Genomic DNA, 26,875 nt, shown 5'->3' with positions numbered 1-26,875 from the left:
CCAGTAATTAAAAAATTGAATTTCACCACTGCTGCAGATGGATATATGAATTATTAAAGAATAACCAGAGATCCACCAGGTTTACTGAATGTTACTTCCCACAATAGTTGGTGATCATATTTTAATAGTCACCGGTGCTATTTACTGTAATATTTGGTTTTATTTTAAGGAGCAGGTTTTAACCTTTATGCCTTTCTAGATGAAATATTGGTCATTAAAGAACAGACCAACTTGATTTTATGCATCTGACCGGAGTAATGTTCTACCGGTAGTCCTCGACTTATGGCCACCATTGAGTCAAAATTGCTATTGTTAAGTGAGATGTTTGTTAAATGAGTTTTGTCCCATTTTATGACTTTTCTTCTCACAGTTGTTAAGTGAATCGGTGCAGTTGATAAGTTAGTAACCTGGTTGTTAAGTGAATCTGGCTTCCTATTGACTTTGCTTGTCAGAAGGTTGCAAAAGGGGATCATGTGACCCTGGGGTCATAAATATGAACTAGTTGCCAAGCATCTGAATTTTGATCACATGATCAATGGGATGCAGCAAAGGTTGTAACTATGAAAAACAGTCATAAGTCGCTTTTTCCAGTGCTGTTGTAACTTTGAACGATCACTAAATGAACTGTTATGTCAAGGACTACCTGTAGTTGTATGTTAGATTAATCAACCACTACAGGGCAAACAAAACACTAAAGGTCATCTGTTTGCTACTCAAAAGCTAGGTGTCAGGGTTCTAAATAGCATCCAAAAGTAAATCAGAGTCCAAGGCAAAGTATTGCTCAAAGTTCCAATTTATGAAGAGAGCCATGTTCGCACATCTGGGAAAACCCGAATCTGAAAGCTTCCCGGTTTTCCCCACCTAGTTGAAAGTTCAAGATCTTGCCCCCACAACCACAAGTCCATCACATGGTCCAATCTTCCACTGCCATGCTGGCAGTTCCACCCATCTAGTTCCGGTCATGTGCAAAGGTGTAAAAACAAAGGATGACCTTGGCTTTCTAGAAAGGATTTTGTTATGGCTACATAGCATCTAACTCTGTACAATCTCCTCTCCCATTTTCCCACAATAGAAAAGGCACAATAGAATAATAGAAAGTGTGCCAGGCCTAAGATCCAAGAGGAATATGGCTGTAGGCCTAACACTAGGATTCTATGCCAGGTCATTTTATTTTTTCCTACATAACTAAATACTAAAACCCTACATGGCTCAAGGTCGAGCTATCTTTGAGGCTACCTATTCTCCACCAAATCTCCCCATCTGGTTAGATCTGGGAGAGATCTTGATGAAGATGCTATCTCCAAAGGAGTCCCACTGCAGATTCTTCTCAAGAATGGCATCCCACTTTAACGAAACAGCTTCCGCTTATCTATTGAATTACCTCCTCCCAGATGTGTTCCTGGAACAAAATTAAAAGATGGATTTGGGAAGAGAACATTCAAGGGATGTTATGAGTGAGAATATGGTCAAGTTGGTTAGTATCATTATAAGGCATGCTGTTGAGTGTTGAAATTTGGAATTTTCTGATTCTTTATTTCTTCCTATGCTCTGTGCAATTAGATGTTGAATAGCACAGAAGAGAATGAATGAATGAATGAATGATGGGAATTTGTACCAGGAAAAAATAGTTTCTTATGTAGAGAAGAACCACCACTAAGGATTATTAGAAGCATAACATGGACAGGGATTAATTTAGCTCACCAAAATTCTCCATTATTTTCAAGGGTGAGGCCTAATCTTGTGCGCTCTGATTTGGTCACTTTCTTCCATTCATTGGATCTAAAAGAAAGAAAGAGGGAAAAGTTAAACACCCATTTTATCCATTTTTTAAAAATACAAGAGCATCTAGTGTACATTAGTGGTGCCAGCCTTCTTTGACTCCTTCTCAAAGGTTTTTACAATAATACAATACAATAGAAGAGTTGGAAGGGACCTTGGAGGTCTTAGGGTCCAACCCCCTGCCTAGGCAGGAATCCCTATACCGTTTCAGACAAATAGCTATCCAACATCTTCTTAAAGACTTCCAGTGTTGGGGCATGCACAACTTCTGGAGGCGACTTCTGTTCCACTGATTAATTGTTCTCACTGTCAGGAAATTTCTCCTCAGTTCTAAGTTGCTTCTCTCTCTTTTTGAGAAAGATAACCTTCTAACTGGTATTCTTTTGTTTCCTGTAGCCAGAGGTGCTTATTCCAAAACTTTGGAGCAATTTCTCAATTATTTTTCCTCCTTTGAAAGCAAATTTTAAAAAATTTCATTCTCAAGGTGATGGACTTAAATTTTCTCTTAAGATGGACTTAAGTTTTCTCTTAGTCTCTTGGGCTCTAAAAGTGAAAGTAATGAATTTGCTGAAATTTCTGCAGCTTGAGCCCAGTCTCTCCAATAAACTTTCTAAAAGGAATCTAGGGAAAAACTTGTTTTTTTTCCCCCAGTGGGCTATCAAAATCCTGACCCTGAAGGAGAGCCGACAGGAAAAAATAAATTTAAAAACTTGGGTAAACTTGGCTAAGTTGATGAAAAAATGTATATCTGCAGTTTGAACTGGCACAAATCCTTCTACCTTCTCATAAAATGTAATCTTCAGCTTTTCTTTGTACCTGATGTTCAAAGATAGTTGAGATGAGTTTAAATTAAATTACGGTAATTGTGGGGTCAAATTCTCCATTGCTTAACAGCAACTCAAGTACTTGTCTCCAAACCTGGGTATGGCATTTTAAGAAAATTCAGAAAAACTGAACTTCAGAATTTTTATTAAGATGCCATACCCAAGTCTCGACACAGCTACTCCAGTTGGTGTTAAGCAGTGGAGAATTTGACGGAACAATTAATTTAATTTAAACTACTTCTGTTGAGAGTTTCTGAAATTGCATTTTGTTTAGCAGTCATATCATGCAACTGGTTCGTACTCAGTATGGAGTCTACTTATACTTTCAAGATTTTTTCCACCTCTCATCCTCTACATTACCATATTTTTGTTTCCCAAGTGGAGAATTTTCACGTATTGAATTTCATTCTGCTTTTTCCAGGCTTCTTCTCTAACTCATTAAGACCATTTTGACTTTCCCCCATTTTCTACCATTTGCAATATCTATCCAGTATTTGTGTCTTCTGTAAATATCTATCGGTAAATATTCTTTCATTTCTTCGTCATAGACATTAAGGAAAATTAATAGACTTGTATTCCCCCCCCCTTTTTTTTTTTGATATCTTAAACTGGCAGGTTTTTTATTTTGTTTCCACATCTAAATATTTCCATTCATGCTGGCGAGTAACTTTACAAGGACCTTGTAATTCATTCAAAGCTAGAAACTAATAACATAGTTGGAAGGGACCTTGGAGTTTCTAGTCCAACCCCCTTCTCAAGCAGGAAACCCTATACCATTCTGGACAAATGGCTGTCTAATCTCTTCTTAAAAACCTCCAATGTTGGAGCATCCACAAGTCATGTGGCAAGTCATTCCACTGTTTGATTGTTCTAACTGCCAGGAAATTTCTCCTCAGTTCTAGGTTGGTTCTCTCCTTGATTAGTTTCCACCCATTGCTTCTTGTCCTGCCTTCAGGTGCTTTGGAGAACAGGTTGACCCCCTCTTCTTTGGGGCAGCCCCTGAGATATTGGAAGACTGTTATCATATCACTTCCTAGTCCTCTTTTCACTAGACCAGACAGTCCCAATTCCTGCAATTGTTTTTCATATGTTTTAGCCTCTAGCCCTCTTCTCATCTTTGTTGTACTTCTCTGTACTCTTTCTATAAAGTCTCAATATCTTTTTTTACAGCGTGGCGACTAAAATTGGATGCCATATTCCAAGTCTGGTCTTACCAAGGCATTAGAAAGTGGTGTTAACACTTCACATGATCTTGGTTCTAATGCTTCTTCTCATCCTTAAAGTATGAATTACTTACTCATCACTCCATGCTCCATTCCATTCCTTGTTTCCCCAAGGATTCCTTAATCGGATCATGAACAGTTTCTTAGACTTTCCACAGCACAGATCCTTCTGTCCAACAGACATTTTCAGGATAGACGTCACTGAATAGGCATGCCCTTTGACTAAACCCATGTCCGTCTCTGCTTCAAAATCACTGAAGGATTCAGGCTAGGTATAAGATGAACACAAAGTAATGCAAACTTTCATTGTGGTTATTGGTTTCTCCCATCAATATCAACCGCTTCTAAATATTGCTCCATCTAACTGTATACTATCATTTGCTATTGGGCTAAATGGGATACTACTGTTCTCACCTACCTCTTAAGATATAATAAGAACCTCCAGAACTTGCTAATGAGATATGTCAGTCAAACGTGAGAAGTTCTGTTCAGGCATAGACTCAAGATGTGTTTCAGCAGTAGAAACACAAACACTCCCAGATGCACCAATTCCACTGTGTTCTTCTGAGTAAGTCTTGAATGCATGTTGATATGTGATTAGAATGAAAGGTCAAATGTGTAGCATTGCTATTTTGGTATATAGTATCACAGTTGTCTTATGGGAATTTCTTCTGTTATCTTAATATTTTATTTGGGGATTTAAAAAAAAAAACATTAATTAAATTCTCTCCAAAGTAGTAGATGTCTTCTTCAGGTATGAAATGAACTATGCCCCATGAATATTCTGTCAGAGTTTGTTGCATAAATTCAAATCCAGAAAGCACACACAATTGATTCAGCTGCATTCATTAACTTATTTATATACATAAGAATAGATGAATAAATGTACAATACCAGCAGGTGGTTCTTCAAAGTAAACACAAGGCAGGAGAGTTACAGGCAAACACAAGCAATTAGTTTCATTTCAGCAGACAAGCCCACACAGACTGCTAGTTTACTTCTCACAACAGCAGACTGCTTAAGTTTCTGTTTCAATTCTCTGCACAGACTCAGATCTGTTTAAGCTCCCATTGGCTGATTTCGTTGCTATGCCTATTCATTGGCTGACCTTGTTCCCATGTCTCTCCCAGTCATGAATATTCTAACATATTCTGCTGCAGAGATAATGAATAGTCTCCCTACTGAAACAAGTAGGACACACTTAATCGGATCCCCCGGTAAGCTTGTCATATGTAGGCTAATCCACGGAATATCCCGTACCAGAAAGAGACTAGGGGATTCTTCTAGGGTTATAGAAGCCTGAAGTTGACAACATGGATTTCTTTTAGAGTACAATGGCACGATCCACCAATAGAAAGGTTTCTTACTAGAAAGGTTTATTCAGAGTAGGGTATGCCTGAAAAAAAATACTGAAGAAACATTTCTTGTAGAACCCTACAAAACTGTAGAGTAAATTGCATGTCAAAAGGAAGAAGAATTTTCTTATGATGGGGAAAGGGGATGGTCACATGGATAAGTGAATATGAAGAATATTAAATTAAATAATTACAAGGAAACCAAGTTCTGCTATCTACTATGCTTGCAACCCGTGGCAGAGTTCTGTTTGAGAATTAATTAGTGCAGAGTAAGAACCATATTATTCCACTCATGAGGTTAAGGAGGCCATGGAAAACTGTTGTGTTCTGAAGTTTAGAGTTTGTATTTTTTGTCTCACAGAGAAACTTTTGAGTGAAGATTCAGTGCCCATTGATTTCAGCCAGATGTCTAATTTAGGTGTACAAGTCCTAGGCATTAAGCATTTGTACATTTGCTCTCAGGTGCTACCCTGTTTCCCTGAAAATAAGATCTCCCCGGATAATAAGCCCAATCGGGCTTTTGAGCACATGAGCTAAAATAAGCCCTCCCCGAAAATATTGCAACACAGCAGCAACCATGAGGTGACCACGCTCGCCGCCTCCTGCACCTCAAAAATAATGAGACCTCCCCAAAAATAAAGCCAAGGACTTATTTCAGGGGTCAAAAGAAAATAAGAGCCTGTCTTATTTTCGGGGAAACACGGTACATAGCATGGCTGAATTGCAGCCAATATTCAATGTTTCAGGACAGGGGTAAGAATTGGTTGATAGAGCTTCTTGGAGAATTTGGTTGGCTGTTTAGGATCTTTAGTCTGATGCAACTAGAAGGCGTCTGTGCTGGTTTCCTGTTTTGTTATAATATCGCTCTTCAAGATTTTACAAGATCACCATAAAGTCCTTATTTATCCACAACCAGTGAGTGTATATAGAAAGACGTGTGTGTGTGTGTGCGCGCGCATGTGAAGTTGATTAGGCACATGGGAGGTAAACAAGGACATAAATGGAATGCATGACAAAACATGCTTGGACATGTCTCATTTTAATTATTTCTAAAATCCAATCCAGGAATTACTCATATTTTTTTCCCATTCCAAAGGGGTGGACATTTCTACAAAGGTCAATAGCGTTTCAGGAGACATGATGGCTGCATTGATGGTTTCCAAATATCTTTTCACCCCAGATCCTTCCCATGAGGATTTGTCTCCAGAAAAAAATTCTAGTATGTCTACAACCCATCCGTTGCAGGAGATCTGGAGACATTCTGTGATGCATTCTCAACTTAGCGCAATATCACTCTAGCTTCCCTGTTGTCCCTTCCAAAAGTAAAAGTTCTTCTTGCACAAGCGTGCTAGTCATTCCCGACTCTAGGGGGCAGTGGTCATCTCCATTTCAAAGCTGAAGAGCCAGTGCTGGCCAAAGATCTCTCCGTAGTCACGTGGCCAGAATGATTAAATGCCGAAGGCACACGGAATGCTATTACCTTTGCATCAAAGATAGTTCCTATTTTTCTACTTGCATTTTTTACGTGCTTTCGAACTGCTAGGTTGGCAGAAGCTGGGACAAGTAACGGGAGCTCACTCCGTTATGTGGCGCAGACAATACAGGAGCACACAATAGATACAAACTTAAGGTAAACTGCTCCAAACTCGTTTGCAGACAATACAACTTCAGCAACAGAGTGGTCAATGCCTGGAATGCACTACCTGACTCTGTTGTTACATCCTCAAACTCCCAAAACTTTAACCTTAAACTGTCTACTGTTGACCTCACCCCATTCCTGACTCTGTTGTTACATCCTCAAACTCCCAAAACTTTAACCTTAAACTGTCTACTGTTGACCTCACCCCATTCCTAAGAGATCTGTAAGGGACATGCATAAGAGCACCAATGTGGCTACCATCCCTGTCCTACTGTCCCCACTTATTTGTATCCATTTCCTGTATTCATAATTGTGTTTATACTTATATCTGTTACCTTATACATGCTTGACAAATAAATAAAATAAATAGTTTAGACATCTACAGAGCTACTGTAGGAACACATGAAAAAAACGGTGTCCATAGGGGGGAAATGAAAATGATGAAAGCAGCATGTCTATGGAGATTCTCCAATCTTCTTCAGTTCTTCAGAAGGATCTTGAATGTGAAGTGAAACATTTTTCAACAAAAAAAACCCAAGGAAGTCCAGTTGCCTTTTGGAAAAGCACCTTAGGAATGATGAAAGCAACAATGCAATGATATAAGCTTTGCTGTTCCTTTGTAATTGCATTGTGATAGTTTAATGAGTTCAACATTTGGACAGACCCGAAGATGCTACCCTATTTCCCCGAAAAAATAAGACCTCCCGGGATAATAAGCCCAATTGGGCTTTATGAGCGTATGAGCTTAAATAAACCCTCCCCGAAAATAAACCCTCCCTAAAAATATTGCAATACGGCAGCAGCCATGAGGCAGCCACCTCCAGCACCTCAAAAATAGTAAGACCTTCTCAAAATAAGGCCAAATGCTTATTTTTGGGGGGGTGGGGTCAAAAGAAAATAAGGCCCTGTCTTATTTTTGGAAAACATTTTACCGGATGCATGTATGTGGCATTGGAGGCCTACAGCTTGGTGGATTTCTGGATGCTATCATAGAGACCTATTTGATAACTGGGTTTATTTTTTGTTTACCTCACTTGGGACTTCTATCCTTCTGGCAAATCTAGAGATTAATTGACAGAATGAACAGGCTGTCCTCAATCATCTTGCCTCTTTTCTTGAGTTTGTGGAGAGAGTAAGGAAGATCACCATGATGGAGATATACAGGCCAAAAGGACTGGGACTTGTTTAAGTCTGGAGAAGTACATAACATTTGGAAGTGGCTCAGGTAGACACCTTCCTGGTTCGCTTGAGTATAAGAAGGGGGAGAAGATATAGCACAACTAGACTTGCAAGATTCTGTATTAGAGCCAATCTCAATAAAGAGAGTGTAGCCTTCCTAGGGAATTGATTGCCTAGTCTGATCTACCTTATGGGAAATGAGAGTTTGAGAAAGAGTCAAACACAAAGGGCACATCACAGCTTGCTCTCGGTACACTTACCATGATGTAGCAGCTGATCAATCCTCCCCTTTTATGAACTTTCAGCAATTCTCTAAAGAGTTTCACCTGCTCGATGATACTGTAGTCATATTTACCATCAATCAGGTTGATGGATTCTGCTACGGCTCCTGTGAAATCGACAATCGCCTCGGCTGTGCTGCCCCCATCCAAGGCTTCGTAACAACCTGCCATCCTAGAGAAGACATGATGCCGAGTTTCAGACACAAACGTTTACTACCAGTTCTATGGGCATGGTTTGGTGGGTGTGGCGTGGCTTGATGGGCATGGCAGGGGAAGGATACTGCAAAATCCCCATTCCCTCCTGATCAGCTGGGACTCGGGAGGCAGAGAGTAGATGGGGGTGTGGCCAGCCAGAGGTGGTTTTTAACAGTTCTCCAAACTACTCAAAATTTCTGCTACTGGTTCTCTAGAACTGGTCAGAACCTGCCGAATACCACCTCTGAACTACACCTGACCTTCTTGAACTCTCCAGGGGTTCCCACAACAGAAGAGACAATAGTATGTGGAGCTTCAAATGAACTTCGGAAGACTTCAGGGCTACTTTCACTGCCACCTTCTCTTAACTCTGCCAAAATGTTCTTCCAAATGCAAATTTCTATATCTACATAGTTATGGAAGATCTTGTAGTAATGAACTGCCATGAAAATATAACCCAATAATAGTATAGCTATTTGTTTGCTTTGCCAGCAGTATTGACCCTCTTTTAATCCAATTCTCTTCTAAAACCCTATGCTCTTTATACTGAAATGGATCTGAAATGGGGAAGGAGTAGTATTGTTAAAATATTCATGACTGGGAGAGACATGGGAACAAGGTCAGCCAATGAATAGGCATAGCAACTAAGTCAGCCAATGGGAGCTTAAGCAGATCAGAGTCTGTGCAGAGAATTGAAACAGAACCTTAACAAAAAAGCAGTCTGCTGCTCTGAGAATAAACCAGCAGCCTGTATGGGCTTGTCTGCTGAAATGAAACTAACTGCTTGTGTTTGCCTGTAACTCTCCTGCCTTGTGTTTACTTGGAAGTACCACCTGTTGATATTGTACATTTATTAATCTATTCTTATGTATATAAAGAAATTAATGAATCCTGCTGCACCAGTTATCTGTGTGTGCTTCCTGGATTTGAATTTATGCAACAAACTCCGACAAGTATGAACCTACTTCAAGGTCTTTGTAGAAGAGACCACTACGAATATCCCCATACTAAGAAATCTTATTTTCGTGGCTGATAAAACTGCACTTATACCTCGTTAATCACCACATACTTTGCATAAGCTTTCTCCAGAAGTGCACTCCAGAATTCATTGGATTCCTTAGAAGAGCAGTAGATCAACTTATTGTCTATGGTTGGCAACCGATCATCTACAACCACATCAATCCATTCTCCAAAACACCAGAAACGGAAGTGAAAGATTCCAGCGTATTTCTCCGGCCTCTTTTGATCCCAGTCCTGTTCCTTAATGGTTGGGATGACCTAAAGTATGCAAAGAAACTGAAAATATACTGCAAACATAGGAGAAAAAACATTCATTGGTGAGCCAGATCAATTGGCTTATTGCTGGAATAAAATCTATACACATAAATGGAAATCGCAACAGTCTCTTAATGAACGAAGAAAACCATCCCTCTCAAATACACTTACATTAAAGTTATCCATTAAAGGTTAACAAGTAAAGTTTCCCCTTGCAGCTGTCCCCGACTCTAGGGGGCGGTGCTCATCTCCGTTTCAAAGCCAAGGAGGCAGCATTGGCTGAAGATGTCTCCATGGTCATATGGCTGGCATGACTAAATGCCGAAGGCGCAAGGAACGTTGTTACCTTCCCACCAAAGGTAGTTCCTATTTTTCTCCTTGCATTTTTACATGCTTTCGAACTGCTAGGTTGGCAGAAGCTGGAACAAGTAACTGGAGCTCACTCCATTACACAGCACTAGGGATTTGAACCGCTGAACTGCTGACCTTTCTGATCGACAAGCTCAGCATCTTAGTCACTGAGCCACCACTCCCATTAAAGGAAGAGAGGGGTAATTTCTCCATATACCTCCCTAGAACAACTATAAACTGTTCCAGGTTTTTCTGGAAAAGAAAATCATAAAGATTGGGGTCTCCTGAATCAATTGACAAAATTTACAGGGACAGAATTTCCCCATCCCAAACTGCTTTTAACTCACTCTACTCCTAACTTATAGAGCTGTACGTCCCACAGTGGGCTGGCTCGGGAATTCTACCTGTCCACACATCTCAAAGTCACCAAGGCTGTGATCAGTGGTGGGATTCATTTTTTTTTACTACTGGTTCTGTGGGCGTGGCTTGGTGGGGAAGGTTACTGCAAAATCCCCATTCCCTCCCGATCAGCTCGGGACTTGGGAGACTGGAAATAAATGGTGGTGGGGCCAGTCAGAGGTGGTATTTACCGCCTCTCCAAACTACTCAAAGTTTCCACTACCGGTTCTCCAGAACTGGTCAGAACTTGTTGAATTCGACCTCTGGTTGAGATATACAACTCTAGAGCAAAGCAGAAACTTCCCTTCTCTAAAAACAACAACAACTAGTATCGTTATGGTGTGAAGACGATGCAACCTGTTTTAATGTGAAGGTTCTGGGGTGTCTCTGAGGCCACCGTTCCAAGATGATATGGCTTTGGAACAACATGTTTAAATTCTAACCAAAGAATGCAACCTTTATGCCTCTGGAAGATTACCTTTTGCCACAGCTCCTTCCGAAGAGCTAAGCAGGAACAAGCAGCCACAAACCAACAGTTTCCCAGTTTTCCTTGACGTAAATCGTGGGAACTGATTCCGTGGACGGTCAGATGAGGATCTTCACAGAACTCCTGTGAGAATAAAGCATAGAAACAAAATGGTCTGGTTGAGCTCTCCTAGATCCGTGATGGCAAGCCTATGGCACGCGAGTCACAGGGGGCACGCACAGCCCTCTCTGCGGGAACGCAAGCCATGGCCCCAGCTCAGCTCTCCTGTGCATGTGCATATGCCTCCTGCCGGCCAGCTGATTTTCAGCTATCTGCCATGCATGCATGGGCGTGGGGTGCATGCAGATGCATGCGCATGCACGAGGGGACGCACGCATGCACGGGATGGGGGAGGCATGTGTGCATATATGGGAGCAGGGGCGTGCTGCATGTCCCCTGCGGCCCGTTTTTGGTCCCAGAGGGCTGCAGGAAAGCCTACTAGGCCCAAAACGGGGCACGGGTGGGTGGGTGCAGTGGCCCGTTTTTGCTCCGAGGAGGCTCAGGGAGGCCTACTAGGCTCAAAACAGGGCACAGGGGGTGTCACATGCCCATGCATGGGGGGCAGGGGGAGCACGGGGGGGGGTCGCATGCACATGTGCAGGGGTGCAGGGCACGGGGGTGTTTATGCACATTGCATTATGGGTGCCAATGCGGCGGCATGCGCTTTTGGCATGCAACCACAAAAAGGTTAGCCATCCCTGTCCTAGATTAATAACTAGTAGGCTCCTTCATTTGTCTGAGAGGGAAGCTTACAAGTTATTGACTTCTTTTTTGGTCAAGTTTTAAGAGAAAGACATCGGGGATCCAGAGTGATTGAGAATAAATGTCAGGTACAGGAAAGCAAGAGTCAGGGTGTTTCAAATGAATAGAGGTTTAATGCGTCCTAACACTCTCTACAACAATCTGAACTACTAAGATTCAAAGCGAATTTGTGCCAGATAAGAGTCAATGGAAGGTCAATGAGCGCTTAGATCTGCTGTGGGTGCAAAGGGATTCAAGACTGATGACTTGCTTGACCCCTCCCTTGGGCTCAGCCTGATCGTCTCCTACAATAATGGAGCTAATGGAGTTAACAGTCCATTATTTTAACCCAACAGAATAAAGCAAAGATCCATCAAGCAGGAACTCCCAGAAGTGAGTTTGGAGTCGGGAGGTGCAGCTGATTAGAGCATCACTAATCATCATCATCATCATCATCATCATCATCATCATCATCATCTTGTGGAATCCTGTGGGACTTTCGAATACAGATGGATCGTCATTTCGAATACAACACACCAGATACTGGCTTCCTGTGGCCTACCGGGTGCGCTTCAAGGTACTGGTTACCACCTTTAAAGCGCTCCATGGCACAGGGCCTAGTTACCTGCGGGATCGCGTCCTGCCCCATACATCCCTGCGACCCGTCCACTCACACAGAGAGGGACTACTCCGGGTGCCGTCCTCCAGAGAGTGCCAGAGGGCAGCGCCCAGAAGTAGGGCCTTCTCTGTAGTGGGCCCCACCCTTTGGAATGACCTCCCCCCAGACATCAGGACTACAACCGACCTTCGCTCCTTCCGTATGAAGCTGAAAACCTACCTGTTTCGACTAGCTGACCTGGCATAATTCTACAACCTCTCCAGCCCTGGGCATTTTTAATTGGTAATTTTAGTTTTTAAGGGTTAATTTCACTGGGGTTTTAACTTTTTTAGGTATTGTAACTTATTTATTTATTCTTACCTCCTCTGTACGCTATGTAATACTTTTGTACGTCGCCCCGAGTCCCTGTGGGGAGAGGGGGCGACTAATAAGTTCAAGTAATAAATAATAAATAAATAAATAAATATCACAGTTGTAGAGGACCGAAATGTACAGTTTATTGATATCGCTGTACCAGGAGATGCCAGAGTCGAAGAAAAAGAACTACTGTGTTTCCCCCAAAATAAGACAGGGTCTTATTTTCTTTTGACCCTTGAAATAAGCACTTGGCCTTATTTTCGGGGAGGTCTTATTATTTTTGAGGTGCGGGAGGCGGCGAGCGTGGTCACCTCATGGCTGCTGCTGTGTTGCAATATTTTCAGGGGAGGGCTTATTTTAGTGCATGGGCTCTAATGCCCTATTGGGCTCATTATCCGGGAAGGTCTTATTTTCGGGGAAACGGGGTAGAAAAAAAATAACAAAATATCGTGACCTAGCCATCAAAACGACACGGCTATGGATGAAACATGTCACAGTGATACCCATTGTCATCGGGGCACTTGACACATGTCCAAGAATTTTATAAGATACATCCACAAATTGCAGCTTCCTGCAATAACACCAGCGGAACTGCACAAAACTGTGCTGCTCAGAACATCGTATATTTTAAGAAGGTACTTAGTAGATACCTAGGATGCTGGCAACAACCATTAGCATCCGTCATCAACATTTGTGATGCATTTTTGAATGTTCAGTTCAGCTGAGTTTCATGTTTAATGAATAAAAGAAATAATAAGAATACTTTATTGCCAGTGCACAGCGTATGTGCAATGAGATTGGTTGAGCACCCTCAGTGCACACCCCACCCCCAACACAATACAACTCACAGTGAAGACAAAAAGTCCCTAACCCAATAAATCATATTAACAAACACCCAGTCTCATTACACCAGTGTGAACATGTTACACATTGCGGCAGCCCGGCAAGGCCATCATGCTACGGAGTTATGATGTTTTTTCGCATTTAGGAGTTTGACACCCCTCGGATAAAAACTGTTCTTCAACCTGTTTGTGTGGCTGCCTATGCTTCTATATCTCCTTCCTGGTTGGTAGGAGGGTAAAGCAATCTCATCTAGTGGTGTCAGGGGCAGCCCATGATGTTTTCTGCTGTCCTCACCACCCTCTGCAATGTTTTTCTATATGCAGCTGCTAAATCGGCATACCGTACCGTGATGCAATAAGTGAGGAGGCTTTCTATTGTGGACCTATAAAAGGAGATCATCAGTTGTTGTCCCACCCTGTTTTTATGCAAGACCCAAAGGCAGAGGTCTTCAAACTTGGCAACTTTAAGACTTGTGGACTTCAACTCCCAGAATTCTTCAGCCAGCATAGAATTCTGGGAGTTGAAGTCCGCAAGTCTTAAAGTTGCCAAGTTTGAAGACCTCTTTTCTAAGGAAATGGAGCCTCTGTTGGGCTCTGTTGTTTATGGTGGTCACACATATGACTTCTGATTCATGTGACCAGAGGAAATAATTCTAATTGTAGTAAACATACATTGAACAGTCTGTGCCGCAAAGTGAATGTGCCAACACTGTGGACATACTAGAGACCACAAATTCAAATGCTCACTTAGACTGGAGACATGTTCAGTGATCTGAAGATTCGATTTGTGGTTAGCCAGCATGTAACACTGGGGATCTAAATCGTGATGCCAATTCATTTTAAAAAAAAAATATACATAGCGTAAAATCAAAAGCAAGAGAAAAATTGAAAACTTTGTTGAAAACTATTCTCTCCAGTATCAATACAATACAATACAATACAATACAATACAATACAATACAATAGCAGAGTTGGAAAGGGACCTTAGAGGTCTTGTAGTCCAACCCCCTGCCTAGGCAGGAAAGCCTATACTGTTTCAGACAAATGGCTATCCAACATCTTCTTAAAGACTTCCAGTGTTGGGGCATTCACAACAGGCAAGCTGTTCCACTGATTAATTGTTCTCACTGTCAGGAAGTTTCTCCTCAGTTCTAAGTTGCTTTTCTCCTTAATTAGTTTCCACCCATTGCTTCTTGTCCTACCCTCAGGTGCTTTGGAGAATAGTTTGACTCCCTCTTCTTTGTGGCAACCCCTGAGATATTGGAACAATGCTATCATGTCTCCCCTAGTCTCCCCAAGTCCTTCTTTCTATTAAACTAGACATACCCAGTTCCTGCAACCGTTCCTCATATGTTTTAGTCTCCAGTCCCCTCATCATTTTTGTTGCTCTTCTCTTCACTCTTTCTAGATTCTCTGCATCTTTTCTACATCATGGCGAGCAAAACTGAATGCAGTATTCCAAGTGTGGCCTTACCAAGGCATTATAAAGAGGCATTAACACTTCACGTGATCTTGATTCTATCCCTCTGTTGATGCAGCCTAGAACTGTGTTGGGTTTTTTGGCAGCTGCTGCACTTGGCTGGCTCCTATTTAAATGATTGTCCAAGATCCCTTTCACAGTTACTACTATTGAGCAAGGTACCACACATACTGTATCTTTTTAAAGACATGGTTTTGAGGATTTTTGATGAATGGAAGATGGTAATGTTCATTCTGCTGATGAGACCAAATCATCAGAATAGAATACATGCAAGTCCTCAATTTATGATCACAATTGAGCTCGGCAATTATGTTGCTAAGTGAGACATTTGTTAAGTGAGTTTTGCCCCATTTTATGATCTTACTTGCCAAAATTGTTAAGTGAATCATGCAGTTGTTAAGATAGTAACACGGTTGTTAAGTGAATCTGGCTTCCCCATGGAGTCTGCTTGTCGTGAGGTCACAAAAGGTGATCATAGGACCCCGAGACACCGTCATAAATATGAATAAGTTGCCAAGTGTCTGAATTTTGATCACATGGCCATGTGCATACTACAATGGTCCTAAGTGTAAAAAAATGGTCACAAGTCACATTTTTGAATGCTGTTGTAACATTGAACGGTCATTAAATGAACTGTTGTAAATTGAGGACTACCTGTAGAGAATGCAGAAAGAGAGAGTGGCACCTTGGAAATCTTCACGTCCAACCTTCTTCTCGAGCAGAGACCCTACACCCGTGATGGCGAACCTATGGCACGCGTGAGTTCACCTTTTTAAAAGCTATTTTTCGCCTTCCCCAGGCTCCAGAGGCTTTATAGGAGCCTGGGGAGGGCGAAAAGAGCCTCCCCCGCCCCCCTGGAGGCTTCAGGGACCGTCCCTGAAGCCTTCGGAACGCTTAAAACCACCCTCCGAGAAAACCGGTTTGCTCGGAGGGTGGTTTTAAGCGCTCCGAAGGCTTCAGGTAAGCCTCCGGACAGTCCCTGAAGCCTCCGGAGGGCCTCCGGGGAGTCGGGGGAGGCTCTTTTCGCCCTCCCCAGGCTCCTATAAAGCCCCTGGAGCCTGGGGAGGGCAAAAAAAAATTTAAAAATGGGGGGGTCGCACGTTGTGCGCACATGCGCACTGGGGGGGTTGCACGTTGCATTATGGGTGCGGCACGCCCGCACTCGACCCCCCTGCGCTCCCCCCACTTGTGGCACGCGAGCCAAAAAAGGTTCGCCATCACTGCCCTACACCATGGGTCCTCAAACTGCGGCCCGCCGAAGCCATTAATCTGACTACAAGGCTGCCCCCGCCCACATTACCCCACCCACCCTTTGGCCAAGCGCAGGACTTACCTTTGGGAGCCCCACGGGCTGGAAATGAAAGGTAAGGCCAACAATTTTGGCCTTCAGAGACATTCTGGAGGTGGGATATATGAAAAACAGGGTGCAAAGATGCTCCAGGAGACCAAAAAAGGGTGAAATTGGCCCATTTTTCACCTTCCCCACCTCCAGAATATAGATAAAAAGAGAGACAGAGACAGAGACAGAGGGAGAGAGAAAGAGAGAGAGAGAGAGAGAGAGAGAGACAGAGGGAGAGAGAGACAAAGAGAGACTTCTCAAACTCCTTGGGGCTGAGAAGAATTGCTGCAAAACTGAGTTTCCTGAAGTGGACCACTAAACTCCTAAACAATTGAAAAAATGATCTAGGAAAAAGAAAAGTCAACCAAAAGAGCAACATGCAAACAAAAGCAAATAAAACACCCCCAGGAGCAAAACAAATTAAAGTTTAATTTGTGTGCATTGTTCAGTGGACTGTTAAATTGGCCATGCCTACCCAGTCACATGACCACCTAGCCATGCCCACTTAGCTGGTCCGCCACCCCCCCCAAACAGTCTGAGGGACCGTGAATTGGCCCCCTGTTTAAAAAGTTTGAGGACTCCTGCCCTACACCATTCAGCATCAAAATAACATCAACATGTCCTTGTTTACAGATAATTCATAGTCTACTTCATTTCCACAATTCTTTTGGATTAAAAAGGTTTTAAATTTTTATTCCCTTACATACCATTGTAAGTATACATTTACATAATTGTTATTCTTCTTTACATTTGTCATTCTTATACATTTGTTATTCCATTTAATAGGTCATAATAGACAGTTTGGGTTGATTTATATACCATCCCTTCCGCGTGTTGTAACAACATCTTATTTTCCCTTTTGTTTCTCCCTCCCTCCCTTCTCTACTTCCTTCCTTCCTCCTCTCTTTCCCCTTCCTTCTTCCCTTACCTCTCCCCTACTCTTACTCTTCCTATCCTCTCTCCTTCTCTCCCTCCCACCCTCCTCTCCTTACCTCTTTCTTCCTTCCCTTCTCTTCCTCTCATTCTCTCCTCCTCTCTCCCTTTCTTTTTCTGTTGTTATAGGTGTCTTTTTCAAATCTCAGTTTACGTTTTCTTGGGATGGTATTTCCGCAAACCCAAATATAATTTATTCCGTTACCTTCGCTAATCTATCCTAACTATGTTTTCCCCCTTTGTATCTCTCTCTTAAATATATACTTGTATATTTAGTACTTTCTTTTCTATTTCCCCCCTCTTCCCCCCCCCACTTTTCATTTAATAGTGTATCCTCTGGGTTCTATTTCTTCTCCTTGCTTTCTTTTCCACAAGTCTTAGTAATGTAGAGCACATTTGTATCTTTTTGTTTCCTCCAATTAAACACTCTAGAAAAGATCTGTTTTTCAACTTTTTGAGATGGTTTTTCTTACCCAATGCCTGACATAATCAGAACTCAAGTTCCAAAATATGTTTCTGCTTGTTTGGCAGTTGATATTGGAAACTCGCCCGTCCATGAATCAAACATGCTCAACTTCTGACTAGTTCAGAGAAGTTGTATATCTTACTCACTGCCTCTTGCCAGAAGGACAGAGCTGAGCCATCGTTTAGACAGGAAATCTTGCTGGATCCTCTCACCACTTTGAGCCAGACAGTCCCAGAGGTCAACATGATGGACACCTCTGCATGTGGCTGTGGTTGAAGGCTCATTGAGGGGCACAGCCAAAGCAAATACAAGCAGAATCAAAATTACATTGCCTCTTCCTCCTTTTCGCAGTTACATAAGATTTAATATATATTGTGAAAAGAGGATGCTTGAAGCACTACAGTAAGAATTTGACTGGCGTTCAAAATACTTGCAAGCTTGATTTCCCGGCAGATGTTGTATCAATAAAAGTATGACCCAGTTTCCTTTCTACTGGATTTTTAAGGAACACCAGTCTCTATTTAGACCTGACCTTTTATCTTTAAAGAATAGAATCTATCTTGATTATGGTCATAGACCAGCAATAGACATCACTTTTTACAATAGATTTAAAAAAAATAGTACTGGCATTAATAGTGGATAATAACAACCCCGTTAAGAAAATACATGTTCTCAAACTGTTAGAGTCACTCCCTAGTTTACTTGGGTGAAAAGCCGATAAGTATCTGAGTAAATATAATGTTCCAAAAATTGTTAGAGATATCTCCAAAAAATTGGTACAAGTTGACGGCTATAATACCGTAACCAATTTTTTTTTCTGGTGGACATAGCAGCAACACAGAATTTTGCCACTGCATGTGTGGTAGACGGGTCGGAGTCCTGGAGGAGAAAGCCTACATAAAAATTGTCTGCCCTCCCTAGCAATCTCTAGTAAGGAGAGAATATATGCTGACCTATGAACTCTGTATAACTCACGGTACAATAAAGCATGTGAGATATCTTCAACTTCTCCTTTACCACATGTAACATAATCGTTCTGGTATTGGAGTTCTCCAGGGAGTGCCCTGGAGGAGTGCTGAGGGGAGAATGTTAAATCTGGCTCTGAAGAAAGCTATTCTTTGTTTTGGGAAGATCAGATCATTTAGATAATCTTGCCGATTCCCACACACCCTGTTTGATTCTGTCCCTACTGTGGAGAGGCAACCTATTTTCTAATGTTCCCCCCAAAATTGGAAGGGGTAGAATGAAGGGTTTAGGATGTGGCAGGATTATCAGCCTTGGGCCCCCAAGGTTACACTGTCAAAATTGAGAAGCATAGTTATCCTTGTTTAAAATAATTACAGGCTAAATAGCTGGGTTAAGTATATTTGAGATGAAGATCCAAAACAGTTCTTCTTACAATACAATACAATAGTAGAGTTGGAAGGGACCTTGGAGGTCTTCTAGTCCAACCCCCTGCCTAGGCAGGAAACCCTACATTACTTCAGACAAATGGCTATCCAACATCTTCTTAAAGATTTCCAGTGATGGCGCACCCACATTTTCTGGAGGCAAGCTGTTCCACTGATTAATTGTTCTAACTGTCAGGAAATTTCTCCTCAGTTCTAAATTGCTTCTCTCCTTGATTAGTTTCCACCCATTGCTTCTTGTTCTACCCTCAGGTGCCTTGGAGAATAGTTTGACTCCCTCTTCTTTGTGGCAACCTCTGAGATATTGGAACACTGCTATCATGTCTCCCCTGGTTCTTCTTTCTCTTAAGCTAAACATACCCAGTTCCTGCAACCGTTCTTCATATGTTTTAGTCTCCAGTCCCCTCATCATCTTTGTTGCTCTTCTCTTGCTCTGCTCTTTGTTACTCTTATCAGTTTGATCACCAGGAGCATTAGAAGGAGAAATAACAAGCAAGGAGCCCCATCTTTGTGCCCTTTTGGGGGGGGGGGTCAGCTCATATTTTTGATTAAGTGCCATCAATACAATGTCATACATAAACATATAAAAGATATAGCAGAGCAGAAGAGCAAAGTAATCAAAACAAAAGCAAAGCAAGCAAAAGGACAAAAAGAGGCTTTTCAATCAGTCTATCTTTAAGCCAACAGTTTCCTAAATGACATAAAAATGGGAACCACAAGGCCTCTGGGGAAGAGATCCTTCCTTCCTTCCTTCCATTTTTCCCCATTGACTTGGCCTTCCTTCCTTCCTTCCTTCCTTCCTTCCTTCCTTCCTTCCTTCCTTCCTTCCTTCCTTCCTTCCTTTCCTCCTTCTCTCTCTTGCTTTGTTTTACCTTCCTTCCTACTTCCCTCTTTCACTACGCCTTCCTTCTTTCCTCCCTCCCTCTTTCTATTTCTTTCCTCCCTCCCTCCTTCTCTTTTCCCCCCTTCCTTCCTTCTTCCTCTCTTCCTTCCCTCTCTCCTGCTTTGTCTTTCCTCCCTTTCCTCCTCTCTCCCTCCCTCCCTTCCCTTGTAGAAACTGGCCAGGAAGGTCACATACGGTGATATGACCCAGAGATGCTACAGTCATCATAAATACCTGCTGATTACCAAGCGTGCAAATCATGGGAATGCTGTGACCATCATAAGTGTAGGAGCAGCTATAAGTCACTTTTTTCACTGCCATTGTAACATCAAATGGTCATTAAATGAATGGTTGTAAATTGATGGCTATCTATATAAACCAAAGCTATGATTAAGTATTATTTGTTAAATCAAATTTGTTCAACAACTCATAATTAAAGGAAACCATGATTTGGATTGATATGTGACTTCAGCCAACATCTGTTATTAGGACATCTTTCAGGAAAATGTGACTTTTTAATTCTTAGTTCTAGAATCTGAAGCCACATAAGATAATAGAAACAGGGGGAAAAATCGAATTAGATTCGCTAGGAATGTAAGAAGAATGGCTGGATCAATCCATACATCCGGAAGTAGAGTTGGAGTGTGGAAAAAGATTTTGCTCACTTGGTTTTAAAGGGCAGTGAAATGGTGCAAAACCCACAAGTCTGTAATATTTAAAAGCTTCCAGCTGTCTTGGCATGTTTCCAATTTATTCTTCCATGCTGTTTTTTTTCAAGGCAACAGGAATTAATCAAAACCATGTCAGATTTTTATGGGGCCAAATTTTAGGAGCTTTGTGGTTGCTTGATATTCCTCCATGTTGCAAAAGCAGCCTCAAGAATCAATTCAATGCTAGATTTCTTTGGGAACATGAGGTCGCAAATAGTTTGAATCACAGCATTGTTCTCCCTCTTCTTAAAATTAAATCCTTTAATTGACTGCTCTCAGAAAAGCAAACAGCATAATTTGGCATCGAAAGATTATTCTCTGTTCACTGGTTCTACATAAAAGACTGATAAAAACACAAATACTCTCTCCCCTGCCCAGTTTTTCAGCTTATATTATAATACATCAACTTTACTGAAGAACATTTCAATAATTTGCTAAGGTGCATGCATTATTTATTTAAGGGAGGTTGCAATGATCGAGCACAGAAAAATAAACATGAAACACATGTCTATAAACTACCATGCATCTCTTCTGCAGCAATATGTACATAACTTCTGATTCAGTATTTGCATCTTTTTATGAGAATTCTGTGCAATTTTAGTCTCTTTACTTCTGGTAGGAAGGGGGTGGGGAGAGAGAGAGAGAATACACACAAATGCACAATATTTTAATCTGCCGTCGATGGGAGAAGCGTCTGAGGGGGTTCGGGAGTTCATGGCTTCCATGACAGCCATGGACCTGACCCAGTTAATTCAGGATCCTACTCACGAGGGAGGCCACACGTTGGACCTTGTCTTTGTCTCTGGCCAGTGGACGAGTGATCTGGGAATAGGGGATTCAATTATTACTCCCCTGTCATGGTCAGATCACTCACTTCTCCGGCTTGACTTCCCCGGTGCTACACCCCGCTGCGGGGAGGCGGAACCGGAAGGTATTAGATGGTTCCGCCCCAAGCGCCTGATGGAACCAGATAGGTTCCAGACGGAGCTTGGGCCACCTCCTGTGGACCTGACCCGCCCCCGAGTGGAGGACCTGGTAGACGCATTGAATAGTGCGACTACCGGGGCCCTAGACCAGGTGGCGCCTTTGCGGCCTCTCCTGCAGCGACGAACCACCCTGGCCCCTTGGTTCACCGAGGAGCTAAGGGTGATGAAACGCCACAAGAGACGCCTAGAGAGTCGTTGGAGATCCTCCCGTTCCGAATTTGACCGAGCACAGGCACGAGCCTATTTGAGGACGTACCTTGTGGCATTAAGAGTGGCCAAACGTCAATATTGTGCCACTCTTATTGCGTCCGCAGATAACCGCCCTGCCGCCCTGTTTCGGGTGACTCGCTCTCTCTTGTTTGAGAGACCGCGGGAAGCCCCTTTACAGGGCAGAGCAGAGGAGTTTGGGAAATATCTACAGGACAAAGTCGCTCAAATCCGGATGGGATGGGCCCCTTTCAGTGGTCCAGCTGAGACGCCCGCGGCGAGTCTTGAGGGACCGCTTTGGGAGGAGTTTGACTCGGTTGCCATCGAGGATTTGGACAGGTTGCGTGGACGTCTGCGACCTACCACATGTTTATTGGACCCGTGTCCCTCCTGGCTTGTACTGGCATCCTGGGAGGTTACACGCGACTGGCTCCTGGGCCTAGTGAACGCTTCGTTGGGTGAGGGGCTTCTACCGACCGCCTTGAAAGAGGCGGTGGTAAGGCCCCTGCTCAAGAAGCCTTCCCTGGATCCAATGGACCTAGGCAATTATCGTCCAGTCTCCAACCTTCCTTTTTTAGCGAAGGTTGTAGAGAGTGTGGTAGCACAACAGTTCCCACGTCACCTGGAAGAGAATGATTATCTAGACCCGCGCCAGTCCGGCTTCCGACCCGGGCACAGCACGGAGACGGCCTTGGTCGCATTGGTTGATGATCTCTGGAGGGCCAGAGATAGGGGTTGTTCCTCTATCCTGGTCCTATTAGATCTCTCGGCGGCGTTCGATACCATCGACCATGGTATCCTGTTGCACCGGCTAGAGGGGCTGGGAGTCAGGGGCACCGTTCTACGGTGGTTTGGCTCCTACCTCTCTGACCGGACGCAACGTGTGTTGGCAGGAGATCAGAGATCGACCCGGAGGCCACTCACATGCGGGGTGCCTCAGGGGTCGGTGCTCTCGCCTCTCCTGTTCAACACATACATGAAACCGCTGGGCGAGATCATCCGTGGTTTTGGGGTGGGATATCATCTGTATGCTGATGATACTCAGCTATACATTTCCACCCCGAACCACCCCAATGAGGCCGTCGAAATGATGTCCCGGTGTTTGGAGGCCGTACGGGTCTGGATGGATGACAACCGACTAAAACTCAACCCTTCCAAGACGGAGTGGCTGTGGCTTCCGGCCTCCCGGTTCAACCAGTTGCTTCCATCTCTGGCCATTGGGGGTGTGCAACTGGCCCCCATGGAACAGGTGCGCAATTTGGGCGTCCTCCTAGATGCCCGGCTGTCCATGGATGACCATGTAACAGCCGTGGCAAGGGGGGGCGTTCCATCAGGTTCGCCTGATGCGCCAATTGCGCCCCTTATTGGACCGGGATGCCCTACGCACAGTCACCCATGCGCTAGTGACGTCTCGCCTGGACTACTGCAATGCTCTCTACATGGGGCTTCCCTTGAGATGCACTCGGAGACTGCAGTTGGTCCAGAACGCGGCCGCGCGGGTGATTATGGGGAGGACTAGATACTCCCCTGTAACACCTCTCCTGCGCGAGCTGCACTGGCTTCCTGTAGTCTACCGAGTGCGTTTCAAGGTTTTGATTATGATCTTTAAAGCGCTTCATGGCACAGGGCCTAGTTACATGCAGGATCGCATCCTGCCCCACACATCCCTACGACCTCAGGACTACTTCCGATCTCCGCTCCTTCCGTGTACAGCTGAAGACCCACCTCTTTCAATTATCTGGCCTGGCTCAACCGTAAATTTTTCTTACTCCTCCTGACAGTTCTTTTAAATTTTTAAATTTTAAATTGTGTTTTACAATTGGGGTATTTTAATGGTGACTTTTAATTGTCCAATGTGATGTAATTTGTTACCTCCTCCGTGCATGTATGTCCTGTATATATGTATGTTTATGTGTTTGTATATGTTTTATATGCTCCATTGTACGCCGCCCCGAGTCCTGTCTGGAAAGGGAGCGGCTAATAAATTTAAATTTATTATTATTATTATTATTAATATGTAGAAAGGTAGTCCTTGACTTACAGCCACAATTGAGCCCAAAATCTCTTTTGTTAAGTGAGTTTTGCCCCACTTTACAATCTTTTGTGCTCCAGTTGTTAAACGAATCACTGTGATTAAGTTAGTAATGGAGATTTGTGCATGGAGATTTTTCAAACTTTCCTTCCCCAATCACAATCAGAGATAAAAGTCACAAAGATGACAAATAAGACTTTGGATGGAAACAACCCATGATCGCAGATGCGAGTGTGATCTAAAAAGTTATGAATTCTTTCATGCTGACTAGCTTGGTGTGTCAAAACTGGCTTCTGGACTCTTATCACAGGCTTTGCCATCTGTCAACTTGGAGACCACACTGTGTTCCTCACTAATAGTTCGGCATGGACGTCTTCCTAATTTGCTTGCAGAAAATAAAAAAGAATCCTGGGGCTCGGCTGGATTGGGAATAAAAACCAAAAACAAGCTAAACTACAAATGGCTTCACGTGAATTTCCAAAGGAGAAGATATATAAAAGAGATTCACCATATTTTTGCAAGGTTTCCTCCAATGCTCTTGGATCTGAGCCATTGTAATATATATTCGGGTTCAAATCCCAGTAAGGGTATGGCTAGCTGATGAGAGCTAATTAGCTCGAAATAGATCTATACTAGTCTCCCTTTATTTATTTATCAGTACAAATACAATATATATACATACACACACACACACACACATACATACATACATTACATATATATGTTGTATTTGTGCTGATAAATAAATAAAGATCCATTTCAAGCTATTTAGCTCTCATCAGCTAGCCATACCCTTACTGGGATTCGAACCAGGGCTGTATTACATATTAGGCAGTTATATTAGCCACTAAGCCACAGGCTCTCCTCCTTATCAGCTGAGCCAGGGAAATAGGTATGTATTTGTGTTACAACCCCTGGTATGCCCAAATATGGGAGGAAGCTCACTACTCCCTCTTTCTGTCATTCGGCTCATCACAGAAGACCATCCAGGCAGAAAACAAATACATACCTATTTTATTTATTTATCAGCACAAATACAACACAAATATAAAAAGACAACATTAAAAATAAAAATATGGTTTTCTGCCTGGATGGTCTTCTGTGATGAGCCGAATGACAGAAAGAGGGAGTAGTGAGCTCCCTCCCATATTTGGGCATACCAGGGGTTGTAACACAAATATAAATATAAACATTCAAAACAGATAATTAAATCTGTTTGGTTTAATGTTGGTATTCATTTTACTTTTATGACTCTAGCAGGACTTGAGGCAAGGGTTGTTTTCTTTTAGTTTATTGTAAGCTTTCAAAGTATTGCCTCTTTTTTTTCTTGCTCTCTTCCTTAGACCATCTCACACCTCCTTTTACTAATCCACATGGAAAGTGCCCAAGAGCAAAAAAAGCAGTTAATGGTGAAATTAGGAGACTTGCTTTGATTTATGGATGACTTCTATATCCTAGGAGGGCTGGCAGCCACGGCTGTCTAGCTGGATCAGAGGGGTAATTCTTTTTCACCATAAGACCCAGTGTTTGAATACAGGAAGTAGAGTAGAGTAGAATAGAATTGTTGGAAGTTAAAACCCATCCCTCTCCTAGAAAAACGAAATATTTGGGGATATACTAAAAAGGCAAAATATGGGGAATACGGGGAAAACTCTTCTCTGCACCTTTGTTAGTCAGTGCAAATCAGTGGTGGGTTTCAAATTCTTTTAGAACCTCTTCTGTAGGTGTGGCCTGCTTTGTGGGAGTAGCTTGCCGGCCATGTGACTGAGTGGGAGTGGCTTGGCAGCCATGTGACTTGGTGACACTAAATCCATTCCTGAACCAGTTAGTAGCGGTTTGCTGCGTGCGTGCTTTGCAAATTTCATCTAAGTCCACTCTAGCGCTATGCTTGTGCAGGAAAAAATGAAAATAACACAGAAATCCTTGACACTAACATCATGTAAACTTTATTTACAAGACAACTTAATAACGTATTTTTCGGACTATAAGACGCACCGGTATATAAGACGCACCACAATTTCGAAGAGGTAAATAAGAAAAAAAGTTTTCATCCTCCCTGGACCCCAGGAGTGCATTGCAAGCTTCAGCAGGGCTGGGGGAAGGCAAAAACGCCTCAGTTTTTGCAAAAAAAAACGGGCAGAAAATGGGAAGTTTTTCACAAAAATGGAGGCATTTTTGCCTTTCCCCAGCCCTGCTGAAACCTGCAGAGTGCCTCTGGGGGCTGGGGGAAGGCAAAAATTCTTCTGTTTTTGTGAAAAATGGCCTGTTTTTTGCAAAAATGGGATGCGAGGGTGGGGCTTCGGGAGGCCGAAATGGCTGTATTTGGTGTATAAGACGCACCAACATTTCCACCCTCTTTTAGGGGGGGAAAGGTGCATCTTATACTCCAAAAAATACTGTAGGCGTTGAAATTATTAGCTATTGCTAGGGGAAAAAACTTTTTTCTCCTAATGAACATTTCCAGCAGAGTCCAGAACTACCTTCCGAAGATCCAAATCTCAACAACTAGAATTCTGCTTAGAAATGAGGAAAATCTTGATGTTCCAGATGTTGAACTGCAACTTCCAGTAGCTCCAACTGGCAAGACCACTGGAGACATCATAAATTGTTCATGCAGGAAGCATGAGGCAAACTGCCTCTGTAACAACCAAAGCCTGCACGCCATACGCAGAAAATTGGCCAGATGTTGCGTTCGGAATCTTTTTGCAGATATGATGCACATTTGTGTTTCTAGCCATTTCACCCAGCCATTTCTTTTTCTTAAAAACAAAGATCTGCATTTCTAAAAGGTTAACATTTGAGGGATGAGAAGTTCCAAAGAATTTGCATTAATGGCTCTGTTGCA

At 42.8% G+C, this 26,875-nt stretch overlaps 1 protein-coding gene across 4 annotated transcripts in view; it reads right to left on the bottom strand.

The window, feature by feature from the left end:
* The window catches only part of CAPN6 (calpain 6), a 106,342-nt gene that overhangs the window by 51,198 nt on the left and 28,269 nt on the right, over positions 1-26,875 (bottom strand). For all 4 annotated transcript variants that reach the window (XM_081963988.1, XM_081963991.1, XM_081963989.1 and 1 more), the window contains exons 3-7: positions 10,979-11,110; positions 9,545-9,753; positions 8,260-8,452; positions 3,901-4,094; positions 1,702-1,779 (exon numbers count right to left, since the gene is read on the bottom strand). In XM_081963988.1, the coding sequence (XP_081820114.1) occupies positions 1,702-1,779; positions 3,901-4,094; positions 8,260-8,452; positions 9,545-9,753; positions 10,979-11,110 (806 nt within the window). The remainder of the gene's footprint in view (positions 1-1,701; positions 1,780-3,900; positions 4,095-8,259; positions 8,453-9,544; positions 9,754-10,978; positions 11,111-26,875) is intronic.

The sequence above is a fragment of the Natrix helvetica genome (assembly GCF_964273705.1).
Source record: "Natrix helvetica genome assembly, chromosome: 11".
In the NCBI taxonomy this organism is placed as follows: domain Eukaryota; kingdom Metazoa; phylum Chordata; class Lepidosauria; order Squamata; family Natricidae; genus Natrix; species Natrix helvetica.
The sequence above is the reverse complement of the archived record's forward strand: the minus strand, read 5'-3'. Positions and strand labels throughout refer to the sequence as shown.